Here is a 25,588-nt window from a genome sequence, read left to right on the forward strand (position 1 = left end):
AAACAATTCTATTGATAATATCTATTTAATAATATATACGGAATATTCATAAAAAAGATTATGGCGTAAATACAATATATTACCTGATTGTAACGATAGCTCATCAGGTTGATTTGGCAAATATGGATATTTGGCCATAACTTGCGGGCAGTCCCAAGATTCATATAATGTTTCCCCAACTAAACCACGTTTGGGTGGTGAGACAGCCTCCAGCCAACGTTCTCGTTCTGTGTTATTTTCACACGTTAAGATATATTCTATATGACGACCGCAATGATTCTCCAGAAAAGTCAGTATCATAGCGTTCCGTCCGGCGAATGGCGATTCTTCGGAAGCCGATTCTAAAGCCAGAAGATTTCGTTTGCACGCGTCTATGACGGTGTAGCATTCATCATGAGCACTGCAAAGTATTTTATTTTAAACTTCTTATTAATAAAAGAATTTATTTGAAAAAGGAAATCTATAGAAAAGATATTGTAAATTTTTTATGATGAAGTTGCATTTCTAAAGATCCATTTATTCGAGTTTTTTCTATATAAAAATAAGATGTCTGAAAGACAATTTTTAAAATAATATTCAAAGATTTCATAAAAATCTAAACGTAAGATATTTCAAAGACATACAAATGTCTTTCTGATAATTCCATAAGACATCTCCATAATTTTAAGATGGTCTTGCTGTTTTTAATAATATCTCGTTGCTATGTACTGAACTGTATTATCTCTTAAAGGACACAAATCTTCTAACAATAACAATAAATAAATTAAATAAAATCAACTCAATTTTCCAAAATAAAAAGCAAAGGCTTACAACTCTCTCTCTTTCCCATAAAAATTATAATAAAACCAATTTTGGTAGAAACCAGGATTATAATGCAACGAAACAAATAAATGCAATTATGTTAAATAATATCTTACTTAGATTTAAATTTCGTGACTAGAAGATAATCAGTGAGTAACAAAAGATAGAGTGGTGTCTTGGTAAATTTCTTTCCGAATGTGAGCTTATATTCAGTGTCTGTTTTCGTCGACAATTGCACGACCGATCCACTTCGAACTAACTGCTTGCCTCTCAGCATGATTGGTTTAATTTTCGAGGTATACTCCAGTTTCCTATGATTAAAAACACGTAACTTTTATTTCACAATACATAAACATATAAAAGAATGAATACATAATATTAAGTAATAATATAGCATACAATACCTTGCCAAAGCTTCCATTTCGGCTTCCTGTGCAGCAGCTCGCGCCCCTTCGTTGCATTCAGCAACGACGTTACTCAAGGTTGATAAGACCTTTTCCCAAGATATTCTGTCTGAATTTCCCATTGATAATTTGGAAAGAATGGCGTCAGCTAATAAGGGTAATCTACGCAAAATTATCGACTAAATAATATCTTTAATTCTACAACTCAATTAATAATAATTACGTGAAATGCAAAATTAACATACAATACTAAATAAACTTTAATATGTCAAGATAGTAATTCCAGACAATATGTTCCAAAATTGGAACACAAGGCGTCTTAAAGAGGATTATTTGATATTCATATCATATTATACCTTGTAACGCGTTGCATTGGTAGCATTAAGAAGGAATGTAGAGATAGATTTTGGCATGCCGGTTGCATTTCTATGCGTTTAACAGTCTCCAAGAATTTTACACCTCTCCGAGCTCTGCAATAGAACAAATACAATAACTATTACTATGTCGAACAAAAATATATTTTATCTAAATCTTTTATCAAAATACAAAAAATACGATTTTATGGCGTCTTACTTGAGTTCTTTCAGGGTTGTGTCTATGCTGACTTGATTCGAGCAATACGCTACGTATGTGGCTTGACACTTTTCGGCGTGTTTCAACAAGACTTCCGATAAACCCGGTAACATTAGATCTTCTCTCCATACAGCTTCTAATTCAGCTAGGAACGTTTGCGATGCCGACAATACGCTTGGCACCCCACCAAATAATTTCTTTCTTTCGATTGGCGTTAGAATCTCATTTATTAGTATATGATTATTGAGGAACTCATTCTCTAGGACTCGAAGAGAATTTAAGTACGACGCTTCGGAAGTTAAGATCTCAAATTTCGCTTCTTGAATCTTTTTCTCTTCTGGTGTTAACTTCTCTAATATTGAAATTCTTTTGCTAATTTTTTTATGATATCTTCTTATTCTCTATACTTTACTACATATGAAAAATATTTTTCTAAATGTACATTATATTATTTAACTTACGTAAGAGACCACTGTATACCACTTGTGGAGTATGACACCAGAGCATTCTTTGCCCTGCTCTGGTAAGATCCGCTGTGGCTGATTTCGTTTTCCTCATCATATCTTCTACCTGTAAATGAAAAATTATATAGCAACGTCATGTAAAATAGCATCGTGCTGTTCAAATTTTATAAATCGTAAAATATAAAAATAATTTGTCAAAATCATATAGTTTTAAACAGTTTTTAAAAAATTTTAAAATTAAAAATTCTTTTAGTAAACCATACAATAAAAAAAAATATAATAAAATATAAGAAAGAAAAATTAAAAACTTTTATTTTTTAAATAATTGTAAAGAAAATAAGAGTTCTTATTAATTCTTCTTAATTGAAGACAGTAATAATAAAAATCCAGGCAAGAAAGAGTAGGTGTTAAAAATCTAAGAATTTAAAATTAATAAAAAAATCTCGTTACATGTTATAATTAAGAATATATGTTTTATTTACAAAAATCATCAGTAAAAATATCTATTTGAAGAAATTTCTTTGGAAGAATGCCTCATATATGAATTTTAACTAATGTAAGAAACATTACCTCTTCATAGCCTTCGGAATCTGATTCGAAAGCAACACGAGCCACCGCGGCTGCATAAAACTGGTAGAGAGGCTCCTGATCAGCGAGCACACTGTAATGATCTAAAACAATATATTTTGTCAATGCAGCTGATTTCCGTAATTTATAGAAGAACGACAATCAAAAAATGAGCGCGCATAAATCTTTCGGCGAGTACGTTAATTAATTATAGGAAGTTAATTGTAGGAAGTATCATTAAAAAATGTACAAACGTGCGCTTTTTCGATGCAGCGAGTTCTTATGCATATGGAGTATGCATATGGATATAAGGAATTCTTATGCATATGAGAAAACCAAAAACTATAGAGCAAAAACTTGTTATTTAGCTGATGAGAATCGTTGATTTAGCCTGTGCTTGGTAAAATCAGGTCACTCTCATAAATGCGTCAATAAAACTCGTTTTCTTTCGCGATCATTTGTAATGTCTAATTTATTATTTAAATAAATTTATATCGAATTATCTATAGACGTATTCTGCGTTCTTGAAATCTTATTGTTAGGTTTGTAACTGTTTGTAATAATACTTCTGCTTGTAAGATATTATCCATACAATAATTTAATTTACATTTATTTATCAATAGCACATCCATTTCAGAACTCAGTATTATCGTGTACACCTTACTGTAAATTAGAAGAGAAAAAAAAAAGATAATTTGGAAATTATTGAGACTCACCGACATCGGTGCTTGTCGGAGTTCTTGAAGAATCGTCACTGCCACTTCCCATATATTGGCTATTGGTATAAATCGCCTCCTTGACGATGCCGTTATTATTATCGCGGATGCCATCATTTCCGTTGTTCTCATCGAGATAGAAAGTCGGCGGGCCAACGATGCTCTTTCGGCTGAAGTGCTTCAACCGGAAATTGAAATACTTTCCAACGTCGGCGTGAGGCTCATTGACGGATTGCTCCTTGTCATCAAAGCCAGACTCGTCGACGGATGTCCGCCGCCTGATCCTACCGAGACTGCCTTTGGTGATGCTCCAGGTTCTGCGAAGCATCTTTATTCGCCTGCCCAAGGACTGAGTTAGACTGGCCTCCCTTGGCGGCGGCGGAGTTGGTCTTGTAGGACATTCCAAATAAGTATCGATCACGCGATCATTGCGGGATTGTCGCGTAATGTCCGTTTCCGTCTCTGAATCGCTGCTGAAGTCATCAGGTTGGCAGGAATACAGACTCTCGTATGTACTATCATCGGAAATGTTGTCTGATAAAGAAAAAGTCAGGATCAGGAAAACTGGAAGTTACCGAACTATTATGAGAATATTCCATTCTTCGCTCCTTTTTTAACTTTAAAGAGAAAGCTTTGTATAATTGTAGAAAGGATTTTTAAACTATTATTAATATTATTATTATTATTAGTATTTTATCTTAATCTTTATATTATAAACTATACATATATATTTAATATATGTATAGTTTATAAGAGTTTGCAATGAAATTAAAATAAGTTTTAGATAGTACCAGTGAAATCCAGGCTGTAAAAAGAAATATAATTATAATATGTATAATTTTTAATTGCTTTATAATTATGATTATGCAAAATTAATACATAAAGCTTTAATTTTAATTTATTTAAATAAATATAATAAATACAAACAAAAATATCGTAGGTCATCAGTGATCTATATAGCGTAGTGCAGGATAAATCATTTAAAATTATCGCAACACAAAATGTGTTAAATATTCTCAGGCTGTTGCAAGGATATATATTTGAAAAATATTATTAGAACAGATAGAAATACAGTGCTATTCATTGAAATATTTTCTGACAATCAATACTTAAGTTTATATTTGTCTTATGCTCGTTTCTACTGAGTAATTTAATTTTAATTTTAGTTCAACTAACTCTTCATCTTTTTCTAGTTCTAATGCCCATTTCTACCGATATAATTTAATTTTAATCTTAGTTCAATTACTAATTCATCTTTTTCTAGTTCTAAGAGTTAGAAAAATATGAAGATCAAGATAAACCAGATTAAAGTTAATTTATATTATAGAGGTATAAATAAATATACCGAAGAAAGAAGAGCAACAAACGAGAATGGATTAAAATGGATTGAATTTTTTTCTAATCGAATGCGTATTTTAAATAGCGAATACTTTTTTTTGGATTTAATTGGATTTAATTGGACTCAATTAGATTCAATTGGATGCAATTGAATTGAAAAACTGTATTTCTTATTCAAAATTTTGAATTGAACAGTATTCACAATATACAGAAAAAGCTAATATTATTTTTAGATTGAAAGATTGAAAACATAGAGATATGCTCTATGCAATTCCTATAAATGAAAAATTCAGGATTGAAAAGCATTCATTTTATTCATTCGTGAATTAATATTTCTGAAAATCTGAATCCATTTCAATTCATTTCAATCCATTCTCTGCGGACTTAAATGTAACATCAGACATTGATAAAAAATCCGCGATCGACGATACTTTTCATCTTTTTGATAGCGTTTTTTAAGATACCACGCATAGGTACCTTCATGCACATAACATGACGTCTCCTGAGTGTCCACATCATCGTCGAGACTGATGACGCGCAGTTGCACCAGGCCCTGAGTTCTCCGTGGCAAATCGTCGCCTCGGCCCGTCGATTTCCATTCCTCAGTGGTCTTTTGCGTCTCGCCGCCGATGAGAAGTACCGATCCGCCGCCTAGGCTGACGGCCACTTGAAATCATCCGGTTTCAAGGTCAGACTCGCCAAGCCAAAACCGAAGAAATCAGAGGCACGCTCTCACCCACGCGCATTGGATCATGAACACGAACGAGGGAATGCAAAAGGATATAATACTGGGAGTCAACGCGATAAGGACAAACAGACATGAGGTGAGTCAAATATGGCGAAATATGCGATCAGATTCCCCACCACAATGGAATTTCATGTCCATCGACGATGACGAACTTTCGTTTTACCGAGTTAGCTGGCAATCGACAGTTTTATGTAATACGCACGTCATCGAAAAATATATATCGAAATATTTATGCAAACGTCCTCGCGAAGATTTCATGGATAAATTAAGATTCATTGCGAATCATTACGAATGATGACGAGCATGAATTCGAATGAGCTTTTCTGAGAGGAAAAGAGAGTGTAGTTTACTATGATCTTCTTTGCAATCTCTTAGAAGAAAGTAGAAACTTTGATTACTTTTCCGCGCTGCTTCCTTAAAAGTAACTTGAGAGTATCATCTAGCTATGACAATTTATGTTAAAACGAGATAGGAATTTTGATAACTTAATCCATCTAATCAAATCTACATTCAAATTTTTAACAGACACTGAAAATATTTCTTGAAAATGAACCAGAAGATTCTGATCATATCAGAATTTTGCACAATAAAAAACATTTCCTATTTCTGTTGAAAAAGATCCACTCGGTATCTTGTTAAAGTTTTATGTTAAATTTTTAACATTCGAGTATTAATTTAACTTAATATAATTATGTTATTTAAATTTGTATTAAATTGATATTCAACGTTTTTTAACCAAAATAACACAATTTATAAGTAAATTAGCAAATAACAAATTAAAAATAACGTGTTTTAAAACGTAAATTCCAAGATGAATGAATAAAATATGTATTAATTTAATCATAAATGTTAATTTTGCTGAAAAAATATACTTTCATGATTTGCTTACAAACTGTATCAGTATTATCTTTTTTGTTTTTTAAAATAATATTTGTATTACTTTCTAATATATTTATCTGGCGTTAAATTAACACATAAATTTAAGTGGATTGTTTGGGACACACGAAATGTTTTAAATTCAAAATAAATTTTCCGATGTGGTTATTTCAACTAGAATATAACAAAATGTAATAGATTCAATCAGAAAATTTTAATTTGTTCATTTTCAACCAGAATTCCAATTAACGCAATCAGACTCTTTTTTCTAGTGTAGAGATTTGGATACAGAAGAATATAAGAATGAAATCCTCATGAAATGTACACTTCATCGCACTGGCAGAATATAACAAAATCGTCGCGATTTAGAATTGGAGTAAAGACGTGGCAATTAATTAAATGTGTGAGAAAAGTTTTAAATTGAACATAGAACGCAATTAGAAAACATGTTTATTATGCCGGCGATTTCTCATCGGTGGCGCGATCGACGAATCAAGGACGTTTGTGAAGGAAGTTCCGCGACAACTGTTCAAGGAACACAATAAGAGAAAGTAAAAATAACTTCATTTTGACGTGACATTAAAATCAAAATAATAATTTTTATTATAAAATTTAATTGATTTAAAATTGACGTCAAAAATTAAGATAAAGTCATTTTAATTTTTGTTTAACTTTTGTATATTCCTTGAGTGGTCCATCATTGTAGTTGTCGTTTCTCCTGCTGGAGATTCCATCATTTCGCCAGAAATCAAGTATCTATTAAAATAGTTACTGTTTTGTAATTCTCTAAAAGAAACATCATGAAATCTTTTTCATCAGCCGGAGAGCTAGAAATTTGTCTAAAAAGCTGGAATCCACAGCTTTTGGAAGTAACATAGTGATTATTCTCCAATTTGGAGATCTCCGTTCGAAATTTGACGAAATCCGGCGTGTTCGAGGACACGAACGTGCGCGAGCAAGCAGCGTTAACGGGCCTCTCTCGTTCCTCTTTACCTTGCGTGTTGGGTCGTCGGATCTTCAGCGTCTCTCTCATTTTCACATCTTGTCTCGGAGCGTAACTCGAGCAAGACGCGTCTGCGATCGATCACGCGCGCTTCGCACACGTTTTTGTGCGACGCAGGAAAAGAGATTTTTCTTCGAGGAAACTCGGTCTTTCTTGTGCGTCAACTTGATTCAAGTGATTTTCGCGTTGCGAGAGAACCGCAAAAGAAGCGACCGTACAGCTCGCGGCTCGGCCGTGACTGACAATGAGAGCGCGCAATTGGCGCTTTCACCTCGCGCTGGTTTCTTAAGGAGCTTTCACACGATCTCTTTAAAGCAGCTCTCACAATGAGCTTATTCAAAGACTAATACCCATTTCCGCCAATGTAGATTAACTTTAATCTCGATTCAACTTACTCTTCGTCTTTTGCTAATCTTTAGAAAAAATAAAGAGTAAGTCAGACCGAGATTGAAGTTAATTTGCGTTGGTGGAAACGGGCCTAAAGCGTTCAATTATGCTCGTTTCTATCAATGTAAATTTATTTTAATTTTGCTTTAACTAACTCTTCATCTTTTTTCAGTTTTGAGAATTAGAAAAAAATGAAGAATAAATTGAACTGAGATTACAGTTATCTACATTGTAATCTACATTGGTAGAAATGGACATAAGACTTACGTTAAAATATTGATGATTTTTTTCTTATTTTTAGAACTAAAAGAAATAAAGAGTTAATTGAATCAAGATTAAAATTAAATTACATTGATAGAAATGGGCATTAGATCTGTGTTAACATTTTCAATGGTATTTTAGGGAACGCATTCTAAGAACGTGAAGTTAATTGAATGATGAATAAAAAGATAAATTATTTTTTACAATAAACACATATTATTTAGATTATTAATATTTTCCCTTATGGTATACAAATATTATCGGTAGATACTGCAACTTATTATAATGTATTATTTTAATACTATTTTATGAGTAGTAGAAATAGAAATTTGAAGCTAAGAGTGACATATGAATATAATATTTTTTAAATAACTTAAAGACATTTCTTTTATATATTTTGCGTCAAGTATATTTTGCAAAGTAGATTTATTATCCTTGTAGTTTAATTATCATTTTTGTATCGAATTTTTTATAAATAAAAAAAAATTTTATTAAACCTTTGTTTTTAAAGGAATATGACACTTTTCTGAGAGCTTCAATTTTGCAACAATTAAAATATATTAATTTCAATGCAACGAAAAAAAGCTGATTTTTTTATCTCATTTCACAAGCAAAGCAGCCTTTAAAAGCTGTTTGCTCTTCTCCTGCATCCTTTTCATGGAATGAAATTTCATATCTTCTCTACATATTTTTAGATAAATATTTAGACATAAAGTCTTTATATCCTATTAATCATTGGAATAAAAGTCAAAGAATCTATAGTCCATAGACAATAGACAAAGCAATCTGTAATTGACAATTTCATTTCTAATAATAATCTGAATAAAAGGCTAATACTATAAATAAACAATAATTTTATCAGTATGTGTAATATTAACCGAGTATCTATACTAAATCATCGATTTAATCGTGTGAAGACCCCTTTAAAAACTGATATCTGCTCTTGGCGAAATAAGTTTATACTGTCAAACACTAGATTTCGTGAGAAACCTCATCAAGCATTGCCATGATGAATAAAATGAAATCTTATTTTTCATAGAAATCTTTATGAAAGTCCACTGGGTGTTCGTAAAATTTTTATCTACCTATGAATGCTTTACAGTGTGCACGGTGTGCACGCAAAATATATCATTAAGCAAATATTAAATGTATTAAATGATTCCTTTTTTTTTTTCTAAAGTACAGTTAATGTACGATGATAGACAACGCAGTCAAGATGAGAAATTTTTATTATCGTGCGCATCAACAGAGAGTAACAAGCTTACAATCAAGCTGATCATTAATATATATTCGAGGCAATGACCGTGCAAAATGAAATCATTTTTTTATAAAACGGGACACTTGAAACCGTTTTCAATTTCTTGCTTCAATCAACGGAAGCCGCGCAGTCGGAGCAATATTCATTAAACATATTATTAATTGAATTCGTTTTCATCATACTTTATCCATCTCAAATTAATAGCCGATTTCTTGTATAGCTTGCATCACATGCTTATATTACTCAAGCGGTTTAATCTATCCTCTAATTCTTGCGTGTAAAATTACCGTTTTCTCGCTTTGCCTTAGCGTTAGTTCTTTTACGAATAAAACACATTTCGCATTATGATAGACAGCTTACATTCTCATCATTGAACTAACAACGGCCCATACGGTGGTCGTATGTGCAAGGAAGAGAAAAAAAGATAATTACGCACGCATGTGCACGTTACGTGATCACGTCCGTCAGTCGTAGCACAAATACGTGTGACGAACAAGCAACTTTTACCTGAACATTATAATACGCGATTATGCGATCATCCTTACTGATATCACGATATAATATATCATGCGAGCTGTACCATCGTCTTCGCGAAATTGAATTAGCGTCTTCGCGGCGTTTTTATTCGTAAATCCGCTCGTCATTCTGTACCGAGCTAGATTCCATTAAGTTGATTTTATTTGATAAGTTATACAATATGTTGCGCCATTAGAATGCCTTTTCATAAGATAACTGACCGCGTTAACATAAAAATGATGTTCGTAAATTAATTAGCGTAATTAACGTGAGGTATGAATTAAGAAAAGGTTTGAGCGGTGAAAATTTATGTACTGCTATTTTTTGCATCTTAACATGTAGTAATTATCCTGAAATATTCTATGGGCTATGAAATTATCTGTATGAATTATATGTACATTTTTGTTTTCGATAATAACAACCAAGATAATTTGTAGATATTGTAATGACATCAGTTTTAAAAAATTATTGTTATTAACATTATTTTTTAAATATTTGTTTTCAATAGCTAATGATAAAAATTATTCTTTGAGATTTTCTGAAAATTATTCATATTTGGATAAAAATGACTAAATGAAGAGTATGAGAAATAAAAAAATTGTGATAAGCACTAATATTGTAGAATTGAATTATTAAACTCCAAAGTTTACAGCACAAGTACAGCCAAAGTCTCTCTTCTAAATTCTTTCAATTATGTCAAATAGAATCAATCAAATTCTCTTAATACTTTATTTTTAATGAAAATATCTTAATTAATGATAATTAAAACAAACAAATATAATATAATAGATATAAACAAATATAATATAATATAATAGATATAAACAAATATAATATAATATAATAGATATAATACAATATTGCAGAGAGTTAATACTTGTTAGTTTTTTTTTATTTTTTTATTCTCTATCTATTTTAAATTTACAAATGTAATTATTTTTATATAGAAAGCAGATATAAAAAATAGAAATTTTAAAAAGTATTTTAAAAAGCTAATGAAGTAATTTCATTTGCTAAGGCATTGAAACAATTAAAAAAAATGATTTTGTTGCTATGGATTATTTATTGTATCTTTTTTATCGTCCAAAAAATAATCACATTTAATTGCCATGGTTAAGTTTGTTGGCTAAAATTTCCCTCCTTCGCAGCTCGATATGAAAATTATTATCGTCAGTAAATTCTCGCGATGCGAACGCGTTTGGTTGCGATGGTTCGCGTTCTTCGCGTAACTGCGTATGCATTCCGATCATGCAGCGATGTGCAGCGGAACTCGGAATTAATGGAGAGTAGGTGCTTTGTCGTGGTACTTCGACCTTGCACGGTCTTGTCTTTTAGTTACATTAAAGGTAATACTGGCGGCACCATCTTTACACGTCGATTCAATTACACCGCCCATCGTCCTTCGACGTTCGCGATCGCGGCAAACACGATTACGGATTACCACGCCTTGCTTACTCGTTTGTTGTCTCGTTGCACAAAGTCGCAGAACCATGTCCAGCCGTGACACTGTTAAGATATATACAATACTAATTCTTACTATATATATAGTATATAATTCTCGACGCAAAACTTGTTTGGAGTGAAGTTTCTGGCATATTAATTTCTGAACGGTACCAATCCTGGCTTGGGAATCCCGAAGACGTGGCTCGCTGATCAACGTCTTGCGATATTAGAAATTCGGTATCGTCATTAGGACTTTCTCAGATATAATTATGGACTTGCATTAAACTTGTCGGAACACGCGTTTCCAGAAAGTAAAAGTCTCACGTTCGATCTATAACATCAATTTGCGAATGCGCCTCGTATATAATCGATAATAGAATCTTAAAACAAGACATTTTGATTATTATATTATTTAACAAATGAGAATATCTCCTATCGATGATGATGATTTCCATGTTAACTTATTATTATCCTGCGAAAGTAGTAAACTGTAAAATATCGGAGAAAATTTCGGATTAAAGTTCATTTTCGAATTTATAGAATCAATTTATTTGGTATACCTTTCATACACATGCAATAACAAGATTTCAAGTTTTAATCATAGTAGTAAATTTGTCAATAGTAAAATTGTCAATTTCTCACTCATTTCTAATAATAAATTCTTAATAATAGTTTCTTGGTAGCATTATTATATTTCTTGTCTATCTCTTTGTTATCTCGACAAGAAGATAATAACGATTTATCTTTTGTTCAATATCATGCAAATAAATGTTTACGAATGCAGTACTTTAATTGTATTTTTTTTTTGCCAAGAAGTTACCGTGTGAATGACAAAAAGCTTGAGCAAGACCCATCATGTGTGCGACGTGTCGTTCCGGAAGACTACATCATCAATGTCGAAAGTACGAATTGTCGAAACACAATTCGAGGAAAGTAGTCACTCATTGGAAAGTCATTGGGTGGTTCCATGATGCGTTGTGTAATGCATTTATAAATATTGAGAGAGAGAGAGAGAAATGATAGCTATATATATAACATTCTATCTTAGCGGTATACTTTTATCATCTACCATCAGACTATCGATAGACTAGAGTATGGTAAGTGTTATACAATTACAAATAAATAAGTAATCTCAAAATCATTTATATACATAAATCAATTAAAATCTCGATGAGTAAATAGAACATGATGTCGTTGGGCCAAAATGCATGTACTGCTTATGTAATAAGATAAAGCGAAATTATTCTTTTCATTTTCCCGCGAATGTCACTCGATCCTTGCAACAGACCTGAACTTATTATGTATATGCGCTGTAATTTTAAATAAGCACATAGTGCAGTGCAGTGTTCTTCTCTGAAAGAGCTTCTCACGCAAAAATCTTACGTCTATGCGAGTCACGCACTTACGTATATCCACACAGTGCAATTTGCAGAACGCCAGCAGTTGTTGCGGAATGTCTTCAAGGAGAGACATCCGTGTATTCTTAGCATTACGTGCATCGTGCATTACTTACGGCACGCGCCGTTTACTCAACAGTATAAGTAAAATGTCCTTCTCCAGTACTCACCATCAAGCGTAGTATCGTGGGTCATCCGTGTCGTCTTGATGCTTCTGCGAGATCTCCTGGATCGTTGTTTCTTAACATTCCGCGACCACCGTTGAGCAAGCTTCTTTTTGCCCGATGTGATTTGTCCTTCAGTTCCTTTTCCGCTGAAATATTAGGTTTACATATATTCATTACAATCATATCGAATCTAGCTCTTATAACGGCATTCAATAGTTTTTAATCTTATTGGGTGCGTTCCACTTGACGCTCGCAACGCTCATGGAATCATTCTTGTGGTTTATTAAACAAAGACAAATGATGCTTACTAGCATTGTACCAAATGGAACGTATCCATTGTGTCTTTGTCAGAGTTATGATTATCTAAGATTTGATAACGTCGCATTAATCATGGTAAAAAGCTTATTCATCCCCGGAATGCAGTGATAACGATATTTAACATGATGTCGTTTCATATTGTGTTGTTATATATAGTGCTATGATGTTATATATAGTGCTATCGTGATGATGTTTTCTATATTGTGTTTTCGAAACACTTGCGACGAACGATTCGCCTCGTATGTATATTAACCTTGTGGATCTAATAATGATTAATCGCCTTTGACTGAGGTGAAGGCAATTAGCCATGTTGTTTTCAATTCCGCACTGTTATCGCTGTAACGAAGTCGCGGAAAAAATGTGTACCTTCGAAGTCTTATCGCGCGTGCCGAGCGAATTCCTTTCGCGATGATATCTGCTTAGTATATATTTTAGACAGGGAAATTATACAGGGAAAGCCAGACAGTTTTTTCAAGACATATTAATCCGCGACTAATGTCATGACCCTATATGTCATTGGATCCACATTCAAATTTTACTTAATAGAAAATTTATTATTCACATCAATATTATTATTATTTTAAGAAAGGAGCATAAAAAACCTATGTAAATTTTAAGCGAAAATAATTCTTTATAATATCAACTTATTTAATAACAAAAATTATTAAATATTTGATTATAAGTTGTTATCATTAGTTTAAAAATAAATAAATGAGGGTCTAATGGATCCACGACGTTAAAATTAAATGTGACATTTTTTTCACGGCACTTAAGTTAAGGGTTTAAAGTCTCATTTGCGTATTCGTGTATGAATTTTGCGATGTCTTTGACATGACTTTCGCAATCAAATATCTCGTCTTTTATTGTTCATGAAAGATAAATTATTGTTCGCTTTTGTTTCCTACTTTTGCATCCTGAAATTTTCCCACTGTTCTCTAATTCCCACGCTTACTTACCGCGGATCATTGCTCTGACAAGGGCAATGTGAGGCGCATGAAGCTTCTTCCAGATCCTCCCACTCGGATTCCTTGCCGTTCACCGAGATCAATCCTAAGACAGAACCGGGTGTGGAGCCGGCATAAAGGCTATTGACACGTTCCTCGCCAGGCAGGCCGACGTCGTCATAAACATCTAACTCGTCCCGTTCCTCCTCATTCAGATGACTTTCGCAGTCCACACTAGAATATTCATTGTTTGTCGTTGAGAAATACTGATCATCGTTTGAATTCGCTGTTGAATCAAAACGCGACGTTTCCGTCGCGTGATTTTTGGACGTTGTTCGCAATTCCACGGACGGTTCTTTGCACGATGTTTCGTTGTTAATTTCTGGTATCAGATAATCGCTCTCGTCGATGGTTTTCAAACTATTTTGCTGGAAGCTAAGAGGCATCACATCATCATAAATCCCTTCACAGTCCTTATTAGTATCGGTTTCGATGTCGAGATAAGTAGTTGGTGGTCCCACGTCATCGTAGTCGGATTCCTGATAAGAAATTCATCATCATGCATTCTTTTTGTAATTTGAAGAAATAAGCGACGTTGCACGGATAGATATATCGAATACATCGACACTTATTGATATCTTCGCGAATTTTTGATGCAAAAAAGGTATCTGGCTCTGAAAGCGAAATTTGAGAAGTGAATCAAATTACACATCGTTCGTGATACCCTATTTCCGCCACTAATTTGTAAGCGTGCGATGCGAATCGATTATTCGACATTCCTTTTCACCTTCGCTGACGATTATCAATTTAATCACTACGTGATTTAGCAATCGGGCGAAAGCTAAGCTCGCGCATGTTTGCGAACATTGTTTCTCTCAAAAATGCATAATATTAATAATTATAATTAAGTTAAAATTTTTTGTTTTCGATAAATTACTTAATAGGTTAGTAATCAGAATTATAATAAGTTAGTAATCAAGTTCATGTGAATACACAAATATAACAAAGTTTTAAAAAAGACCAAGAAAAAAGCAATTTACACAATTTAAAAAATTAGTTAATTTATTATATTATTCTGGGCTTTTACTTGAATTAATTTTTAAATTTACTACTTAAGATATTTTCTTAACTCTAATATTTTTTTATATCAATTTTTCACGCAAATGTAATGTCTTTTAATAAAATAAATAAAATTCTTCCTTGAAAAAATTGAACTTCCATAGTTGTGTGTGGAAAATTTATCACTTCAAAATGCTCACACATCGTTGCTGATACAGGGTTACGTTATTCACAGAAATTATTTTCTATCCTGTCGAAGTTTGCAATAACGAAATGCATACAATAATTCGTACCATTTGAGTGGCGAAGTTCAATGGTCCGACGTCATCATATTCTTCGCTATCGGTGTTCTCACCGTTTTCCTTTGGAGCATGGCATGTAGCGATCGCGACGGGTTTGTCATTTGGAAAAGTCGTTTTTGTCCCGTGATTGCTCCACAGAAAGCTGCAGTTGGCCTGTGGCAGTGCCGCAGGAGAAGATTCGCAGACCGGCTCGTACGTTTCTTCCGGCAAATCGGCCTGATTCCTAGCGATTTTCACCACCTGGCTGGACTCCAAAACTTTCGCCGCCTGTGAGTCCCTTGAGAAATCGCTCTGTATCTCCGCATATTTCGTTCGATCACTTTTATCTGTAAAGGGTTCCATCATCAGAATTTTATTTTATGAGAGAATTTTTTCTTAGTTTACCTTAAAAATATAATAGTTTTGGGATAACATTGTATTTCCAAGAATTTTATGTAAATTTTTCTCATTAATAAAACTACAATAAAATAAGTTTGATTTTATTGAAATGCACGGTAAAAATCTTTAAAATATTGTATTATACCATAACTACTACATTTTTAGGGTGATTTTTAAAAGATAAGTCTCTCCGTAGATATTATTGAATGTATGTAATCAGAAAAGTTATTTTGTATGAACAAACAGATAGCACCTGCTCTCGTATGTTATAAAGACGTTTCAGAGCACTATATGTAATTTTAGAAGCTGGAGATACAAGAATAATGAAGAAGGTTTGTACAGATATGTACTTGCGTTTAACCTCGTTTCTGAGTTACAGACAATTTTGTAATTCAATAATTCGAAATTATACTAGCTGAATTTATATTATAAACTGAATAGTATAATCGATTTCATTCATTCAGCTAATACTTATTATCAATATTCCACATCTCACTGATCATTTGTAAATATTTTCATAATATTCATGAATAAGTTTGTAATAAGAATTATTGAGATATAAAATTGTTTGATGTAGCTTGGATACAAAGGCAAATAAGATTAATATTTATTCAAACGTTTTTTATCGTTCAATTCATTTTGGAAGATAGATCTATATGTTTTATATATGAAATACTCTCTATGTTTGTTTTTTTTTAATCATACTGTTTACGAACTTTATCGCAGTGGCTTTATCGCAGCTCCTCCTAGAAATGTTAAATATAATTATATATATACACAAATAATTTCTTAATAAAACATGCAATTAATACTTTTATTAAGTATTTTTGAAACACAATTTGATAATTAATTCATAATATCTGTATTTAAACAATATTTTAAAATCTTTGAACAAAAATGAAACAATATAATCAATCATAAAATAATATTAATAATATTCTTTTATAATATTCTTTACTTTTTTAAATATTGTTATAACAACTATTAATTTTATTATTGGGGATAGAATTATTATACATTTGCTCAATGCTTTCGATTATCCGATTAAACGGCAATACATGCATGTATAGATTCAAGCATAATTGCGCAAATCAAAGTCGCACTTGAGCAAGGCGATATTTACATAAATTCTTTCACGATTATCGAACTCGACAAAGAAATCTGACGATGTATCAAGAGAACGTACCTGTAATGCTATCAACGGCTGATTGACTTTGCCAGGTTTGCTTGCTGGAAATGATATCGCCCGCAGGAGACATTCTTGCAGCAACCTTGAGCTGTTCAATGTTTCCATTCTTGCACTGCTCGTTCTTTCTAACAAGTAGAGGCAACGTAGCGCATATCTGCTTATGAGTAATTACGATCTGCTCCAGATCCAATCCGAGAGAGTTCTGAATTAAACTGGGATTCGTAGCAGATGCCACGTGAACAAAGTTCGTAGGCGACGAGATGATCACGCTCCTCAACTCGTCTCTTGATAGGCTTCTAGTCTTGGCGTAAGAGTCCGAAATGTTCGAGAAAGGTGCCGTTTGCAACGATCTCAAGGAACTCAGTGAACTGCTCAGAGCATGTTTCTTTTTCAGCTTTTTCTTCTTCTTCGGCTGTTTCACTAGGTGCCTCGGTACATAGTGCAGCACGTTTCTGGTGAAGCGTCTCTTCTTTTTCTTCTTGTGCCATGACGATACGTCGTCATTCTCGTCACTCGTGATCGATTCCGCGTCTTGCTTCGAGTATTTCACGAAAGAGTTCTCATACGTCTCTTTGGTTGCTAGATCGTTTACGGATTGTGATTTTGTGACTGTCTTCGAAAGTATTGGAGAATTTTTCTCGATCTTGTAAATATATGCAATAGATTCGGAAACTGTCTTTTCTGGGACTTCAAAATCATGCTTGGACGCCTTGTAGTCTGTTATACTAATTTTTTCATAGTCGCTGGAAGTATTAGAGTCTCTTCTTTCGACTGAGCATTTTTCTTTCTCACATTGATTTTCAGTAAGATTGGAATCATCGCGAGAATTCGTCTCCGTTTGTGTATGTATTGAATCGCCATTGTCGCTATGAAAATCCTTAATGTGAGATTCTTCTTTCATAGATGGTCTTGTAGAAAATGGACTTTCTACAGTATTTATTGATGTCTGAATTTCTTTTTCGAGAGTATTGCATTCGGTTCCGGAATCTAGTATTCTGGTGGCACGAGTCGTTGACTGGTTCTCCGTTTTTGTAGAAGAGAAGGTCAGGCATTTGGAGTAACTTTTCCATTGATGACTAGCTCCGGATTTCACCTAATGATGAAACGGGCATAATTAAATGGATGACTAATTGAATCGGTGCAAGCATCTCAAGAGAGAAAGTTACCAAAAAATTAGGAAAAATTTTATTTTATGATATTAATTAAAAAATGAATATTCTTATGTTACTGAGCCGTTCCTAATATTTTTAGAATATAATAATGCAATGCTCCTAAAACAAAATTTATTATTTCTACAATTATAATTGTTATTATTAAATTATTAAATAATAATCACAGAATTCGGTAAAAATAGAATTTATTATAACAAACATAGATAATTTTTCTCGTAATAAAATATTTCATTATTGCGATAAAGATGCGATATTCATCATGTCTAAAGTGAAATTTTGCGGTTTTACGAATAACAATATGTCAATCGTAAACTATAATTTTTCCTCAATTTTACATCAATCATATTTTGTATTCTCATCAAACCGATGCGATGTAAAATCAGTGTTATAAGGAAATCGCAATTCTTTCGTAATAAAAAAAAAAAACCTTATCATTCAATAAAAAATAGATAGATGTACGTCAACTTGGAAAAGTTTACATCACAGATTAATTTTTTGGGTGCGTTTCTTTGCCTAACGGTATCATAAAGATGTGTATAGTGAAGGATCGAAGTGCTCCATCTTCGTGATTCTTATCTGAAGTGGTAAGTTAGCGTCGTAAAAGCTAACAAGCCACTCCTTCGACTATTAGCATCCTTTTGCTCGTGTATCCGCATGTGCGTATTTCGTGCGTATTCTCACGTACATCTAAGAGAAAACACATGGTTTCTTTTCTCGCAGGAAGCTAAACTCGTTTTTAAATACATATCTAGATTATGCGCGAGAGAATAATCGTGTCTCTTTAAATCTTCAAAAAGTTTTTAAAAAATCTATCTTTCATTCCAATCCTGTTAAATTGTATACATTAACAACACTAGCTTTAGAAAATTAATTTTTTCACTTTTCTGATATCGTTAAATCTAAAACAATAAGACATTTATGAAATCACTTTGGGCTAAAAAACTTCTTTTATCTCAATTTTTTTTTCATTTGCAATAACATATATTTGTATTAAAAATTTTAAATCTTTATATATAGTGTAGCATTAAAGGATAAAATTATTTGTTCTGAAGATTGAGATTAATCTGTCTTATATAAAGTTTGTAAGAAAAGCGTTTCTAGAATTTATAGATTTTCTTTTTTAAAAATAAAATTTGTATTTCAGATGAGAACATTAGAATAATAACAACTCTGTTTATGAAAAATAAACCAAAATTGTATTATACTCATGTGCGCGATTATATTGTCAAGAATTTTCCATAAATGATATAACAATCGATTAACATTTCATTTATCGTGCGCTCTTGCCTTAAAAACTTACAACATAATTTCAAATATGTACATCAATATTGACATACCTTGTAAGATGGTCGTTTGATTGAAGTTTTTCCATTGTTGATTTTTTTTTCTTTCTTGTCCGACTTATCTGCTTGCACCGATACAACATTGTCACTTTCCACGGGAAGCAATTGCAAGGGCAATCTCGTTCGTTTCAAAGCTAAACTATCGAGAGTGGCGTAAACGACCTTGTTAGAAATTAGAGTAGCCTTGCCGTTTCCGTGCAAGAAACTCCGATTGGCAGTGGGTGAAGGGCTCATCTCGTCCCTTTTTTTTAAGGGCTCAATCAATTGAGATTCACTCTAATCTTGTAGAAACATCACTTCACACGTTGTTGTTCAATGTTTTTATTTATATATTATTAATTTCTTCTTCAATCTGAAATTTTGAAAAAAAGATTCTCGATTAGTAGTAAAATGTTTTTGTAATTATTTTATCTTATCATATTACTTACAGATTGAAAATTTAAATAAAAATAAAATTTCACTATTTTTTCTACAATGTCTATATTTTTAGGAAAATTTTTATATTATTTAAAGATTTAACGTTGATATATTGTTCCGTATTCTGTAACTTTTTTTATTTAAAAAAAATATTATTCTTATTTTCCATATATATTTTTTAGTAAATTCAGAAATTGTAAAAATTTTTTTATATTATTTTCTGCAACATTTTTTCCGAATTTTTATATTTTATACTATTGTTTTCAATTAAATCGAACTCAAAATGTGCTTTACAGTGTAAACTGTTCTGTTCGCAACAGATATTATTGATGAGTTCGTGTTTCTCAATGTTGTTACGTCTCTCTGAATAGTAGCACAATAGTAATCATATAATTCAAAAATACAGAAAGAAGAATCATCGCTGCAAATAGTAATCTGGCACGAAAAAGATATAAATAACCATATGTTCAAATGTTTACCGCGAAAATGCTGATAACGCCACATTTATATGTGTTCCCTTATCACGAATATCGCTCGTGCATATTATTCTTGATTACGATGTTGCCATTGGCAGCAATAGTAGTTATTTATTACGCAATAACTATAATATCTATTTCTATTATTATGTAATTTTTCATGTAGTAATTTTTCAGACTTTCTCTAAATTTTGTGACATATCGCTCAATTGTTACAACAACGACATAAAAAACTGCCATTTTTCAGTTTTTTACAAGAAAAAAGAATGAAAATACAAAGAAAAAAAAAAGAAGAAACATAATTTAGAAGACCATATTTTGTATTCTTCTATAATTAATTATTACACTACTTGAATTGCATTTTAAAATTAATATTGTAAATTTTAGTAATTCAAAATGTTTAATTCAATTAATTATGGAAAACTTTGTTTTTTTCATTTCGCTGCTGTTGTGACGATACTTGTGTTGAATATCTACAAGAAGTATAATTAAGATGAGATTAAGATAATTATTTTATTTTTATAAAATCTGAGATTGCGAGTTAGGCAGATAGGCAACTGGTGAAGAATAAACTGCTTATCACATTTTTTATTAATTCACAGGAAATAAAGTACTTCGGTTTTTTTCTTTTTTTTTAATAATCTAATCACATAATCCTTTATTAGAGGAATTGTCATTCGATTGGATTAAATCTAATCTGTTATTGGAGTAAAAATTTACGCCCATTTCTTACTGATTTATCAAATAAATTCAAACTAAATGTATAAAAATCTAGATTAATTCTATTTCTCTTTCATTAGATTTAATTTCTCTGGGGGACAACTGAACTGATTGTTTTTAATCGATTGTGTGACAGACTTTATAGCATTAATTTAGCTCATTTCAGTTATTGAGTAGATTATTCTTCTAATTTATTCAGTTATGAAATTAATTTTTGCTTTTATCTCGATTAAGTAGGTTAATTAAAGCCGTTCAGTACTAACTATGACGACGCAATAAAATTCCAATAAACGAGTCCAAACGACAGTTATCATTTTTTTTTAAATTTGACGATTTTTATTTAAATTATTAATTAGTTATTATTAAAATTATTAAATAGTTTAATCCTCCGAATTATTAAATAGTTTAATCCTCAATATAATAATAGTTGCGTGTATCAATAGATATATACAAAACATATTAATAAAAATAGAATGAATGAATAAATAGAATAAATAAATATTTAATGTTTTTGATATTTGAAATATTTGAAATTTATGTTCGCGTTCGATCAAATATCAATTAAAATTTTATCAATTTAAATAAAACATTAGTTATTACATTTTTTTTTCATTTAATCAAACATTCATAATCGCGATTCATAATCGCATGTTTTGCACAAAACAGCTGTGCGACGGCGAGTTATTGCCATGCCGTTACTTCTTAACTCGTCAGTCACGTCACGTCGCGCAAAACTTATCACTTTGCGAAAAGGATGATAATCGCGACGATCGCAGTGCTCGTTTCGCTTGATTTCCCGTCAAAGCTTCGCGCCGTTCACCGCCTTTTCGCTGAGACCTTCTCTAAGAAGTGCGGATCCGTTATGACTGTTATGAGCAAGGAATTTATATCTCACACCTGTACGTACTCCACTAAGCGCACCGCACGTGCACTCATCCGACGACGAGTGCTACGCGACGCGACGAAACGAAACGTACGATCACGCGGCGCGATGCGCACTGATCTGACTGATCGCGCGACGGTCCGGCCAACGTTGACGATCGATCGTCAATGATCGAGCGATCGCGCGCGTGTGCGCGGCGACAATCACGCGGCCTTACTCGCGCCGGATTTTCGGAGTACTCCGTATACGCAAGACCCGCGTATGAGACTCGAGGATTGAGTCGGTACTGCTCGGTGTTCCTCGGCAAGGCTCGCGCATCAGTACCGTAGTACATAGATCAGTGATCCATGAATTGCATGAATTCAATGGATTCTCGCGTGCTTCTTTTGAGCGCTCGTATGAATTTGTATAATTTTTTTAAGGAAAGAAATGATAGGTTAATTATAAAAAATATAAATTTAATGACGCTATTGCTCAAAACATTTAAATCTTTTTTCATTAAAAAAAAAATGTGTAATAATTAAAAATATCATATTGAGATATCATAGAATTATTAGAATTTTGCAGTAGCTGGCTTAATTAAATATATTAACTTATATTATTAATTTATATAACATTATAAAACATGTACATAAATATATTATATTTATTATTAATTTTGTAAATAAGGTTTTTATAAATAAATAATATAATTGCAAGATAATTTTACCTTTTCTTTATAACAATATTATTACAGTAAAATAAATTAAAATAATGAACTAATTACATTCATGTTCAAAATGTTGCAAAAGCAAATATTATTGTTCCGGAACTTTAATGATTTTTTTCTTGATCATACTTCCTGTATATAATATATATGTACACGTAATTTGCATACGTATATGACGAACGCATTTTCTGTAAAATATTTACACGTCAGATTGTTTATGAAAGTTGCAGTTATTTATTATTGGTTTTGCATAAGATTCTTTACGTATAATGTACAATATTGTTCGTTAAATTTACACGTTAATATATGTGCATTTAATAGAAAAAAAATCAATTGTTGCACTTTACTCGATAAGATAAACTGAATTTTATTCAGTGAATATTTTAATCAAATACATAATAATCTAGTTCCCACTTCTATCGATTGATAACTATCAATATTAAAAAAAAAAAGAAATATGTTTGTTATTAAAATATTTATAATGTTTCATATTCCGCTTTTACTTGACTTGTAAATGCAATTTGTTAAAATACAATATTTAAATAAATACATTAACTAATTATTAAATACTTAATATAATACAATAATATATCTAATTTACTTTTGAATATTTAGACAAAATTATATTTCTCGAAATGCAACAATACTCTTTTTTATAATAATATTATTTTTCTTTATTTTTTTGTATTAAGTTTATTTTGGATGATCTATAATTTATATTAGATTTTAGCATAAAATTCTATTTAAAATTTTTTTTGTGTGCATATATTTTTATGTATATACATGTGTATTTTAATGTTAATTTTATATACGAGATTTTTAAATTATTTTAATTGTTAAGCTTATTAAAATATGAATAGAATTCTATCCTAAAAAAAATTTGACAAATTATAGGTAGTTTAAAACAAGTATCTTGGTTCTAAAATTTATTTTAAGTTCATGATATGAAGAACAATATTTGAGTGAAAGTAACTCGCAGATTTCAAGATAAACTCAAGAAGAAAGAAACATTTTAAATTATTTATAATTACACTTTTACTCTAACCGCGAAATTATTGTACAAAAGCGTAAACGTTCATGTCAAAAATTTCTCTTTCAAATATACTTCCTCTAATAAAACTTTACTTTCTATTAAATATTTGCAGTATGTGTCAGTTACAACTCAATGCATCACTACAGTGACAGATATGTGATTGATGAGAAACAAGAAAACAGCATATAGCGTGTCCAATATCGTTCAGCAGTTATATGTTTCCGCATTCTTTCTTCAGGGATTTCTCCGTTTCGTTCTCGTGCTCGCCCGTTTTCATAATCAAACTTTCTGCTGACTCCCACATATGTAATGAGATTCTTTTGTGCGTTATGCATTCGTCGCATTTTCGCAACATATTATAGCAAAATTTTAAAATTAATTATTCATACATCACAGAATTTGCAGCAATATCGTTGCAAAATCTCTGCTGTAGCTTGCTGTAGAGGAATTAATTAAATAGATCTTGCAATGTGAATTGTAATGCATTAAAAGACAACTTTAGATACATAACATTTAATCATTAATGCTCTATATATATATATATCTCAACGGTAATAAAATATACCCGCTTTACTGTCACTTCTCCGAAATATTATTTGCATGATAATATTAATTTCATTTTATATTAATAAATTACACAAATCATATAATTTTGAGATATAATAATTATTGAAAAACGATTACAAGTAATAAATCCATGCGTATAAAAAATGATTACAATATAAAAACGATTACAAATAAAATATTTCAATTATGGATCGTTTATTTGCAAGCATACGTAAATTGCGTAATATTTTTAAGAAGTTATTTAAAGTATTGCAGTGCAAATTCATAAATAGAACTAATTTTTTGCAAAATGTCATAAACCTATACATATAGAGGCATTCATATGTTATCTGTGCGTGTAAGGTTGCAAACTGTGCGTCAGAGGTAGACAAGAATTCCGACATTCCTGCGCAGGTGAGTCTGCAGTGCTGATGTGGCACATTGGCCCCGTTCGTTCTTCTCCGAACAACACGTAAGGACCAGCGAAATTATGATTTCAGAGAAGACTCCTCTTGCAAAGTGGAGCATGATAAAATATGATACGTTCGATCGAGTTATCTGTTACCAAGAGAAAAACAAGAACAAAAACAGACAGTGAATAATATTGCGTGCCACTTTTACAAAGTTCATCAGTATTATGTTACGTAAATACCTCTTTAGCTAGAGTTTATTTTTCAAATAAATCTTGAAATTAAATACACGTTGTATACACGTACACAAGTATCTGTTATTTAGAGATTTAGATGAATACTTGAGATGTGCACACCTGTCCTTTTTTTATTTCCTATATTATTTAATGTTTGAAATATATATATATATATATATGTGTGTATCAACATTTATATTACTAATATGTTTTCTGCATTTTTTATATTTCCATGCAGTGTATATGTATTACTTTTCTGCTTTATGTATTATCTTAATTTGTATTTCATGTATGTTTTTCTAAATTTTTAAATATTTTCATACAGTGTACATGTTATTATTACATACTATTATCATCATAATTTATATGTCATGCATGTTTTTTACATTTATTAGGTTTACAACTTTGCTTCCGCCGTTTTTTTTCCGAAATTCGAAGCTTTATTGTAAAAAACTGGTTATACATTTATGATTCAAAGTATTGTCCATCGCTGGCCACTACTTTCTCCCATCTTTCGAGTAGCGTAGCTAGCGA

At 31.6% G+C, this 25,588-nt stretch overlaps 2 protein-coding genes across 3 annotated transcripts in view; one reads left to right on the forward strand and one right to left on the reverse strand.

Annotated features, from left to right (window-relative positions):
- The window catches only part of LOC108690625, a 23,583-nt gene extending 1,261 nt beyond the window's left edge, over positions 1–22,322 (reverse strand). The window contains exons 1-14 of one of the 2 annotated variants that reach the window (XM_018198010.1): positions 22,135–22,322; positions 19,619–19,976; positions 17,107–18,202; positions 15,534–15,868; positions 14,194–14,720; positions 12,923–13,065; positions 3,526–4,059; positions 2,813–2,913; positions 2,240–2,348; positions 1,779–2,130; positions 1,562–1,675; positions 1,206–1,367; positions 918–1,112; positions 84–400 (exon numbers count right to left, since the gene is read on the reverse strand). In XM_018198010.1, the coding sequence (XP_018053499.1) occupies positions 84–400; positions 918–1,112; positions 1,206–1,367; positions 1,562–1,675; positions 1,779–2,130; positions 2,240–2,348; positions 2,813–2,913; positions 3,526–4,059; positions 12,923–13,065; positions 14,194–14,720; positions 15,534–15,868; positions 17,107–18,202; positions 19,619–19,858 (4,225 nt within the window). In that variant the 5' untranslated portion in view covers positions 19,859–19,976; positions 22,135–22,322. Of the gene's footprint in view, positions 1–83; positions 401–917; positions 1,113–1,205; positions 1,368–1,561; positions 1,676–1,778; positions 2,131–2,239; positions 2,349–2,812; positions 2,914–3,525; positions 4,060–12,922; positions 13,066–14,193; positions 14,721–15,533; positions 15,869–17,106; positions 18,203–19,618; positions 19,977–20,520; positions 20,737–22,134 lie in introns of those variants that run through there. The other variant, XM_018198011.1, reaches the window with a different exon arrangement.
- The window catches only part of LOC108690626 (acyl-CoA-binding protein homolog), a 25,037-nt gene continuing 4,912 nt past the window's right edge, over positions 5,464–25,588 (forward strand). Inside the window, exon 1 of the mRNA XM_018198013.1 lies at positions 5,464–5,687. Within this exon, the coding sequence (XP_018053502.1) occupies positions 5,616–5,687 (72 nt within the window). The 5' untranslated portion in view covers positions 5,464–5,615. The remainder of the gene's footprint in view (positions 5,688–25,588) is intronic.

This window comes from Atta colombica, unplaced genomic scaffold (assembly GCF_001594045.1).
Source record: "Atta colombica isolate Treedump-2 unplaced genomic scaffold, Acol1.0 scaffold338, whole genome shotgun sequence".
Lineage (NCBI taxonomy): Eukaryota > Metazoa > Arthropoda > Insecta > Hymenoptera > Formicidae > Atta > Atta colombica.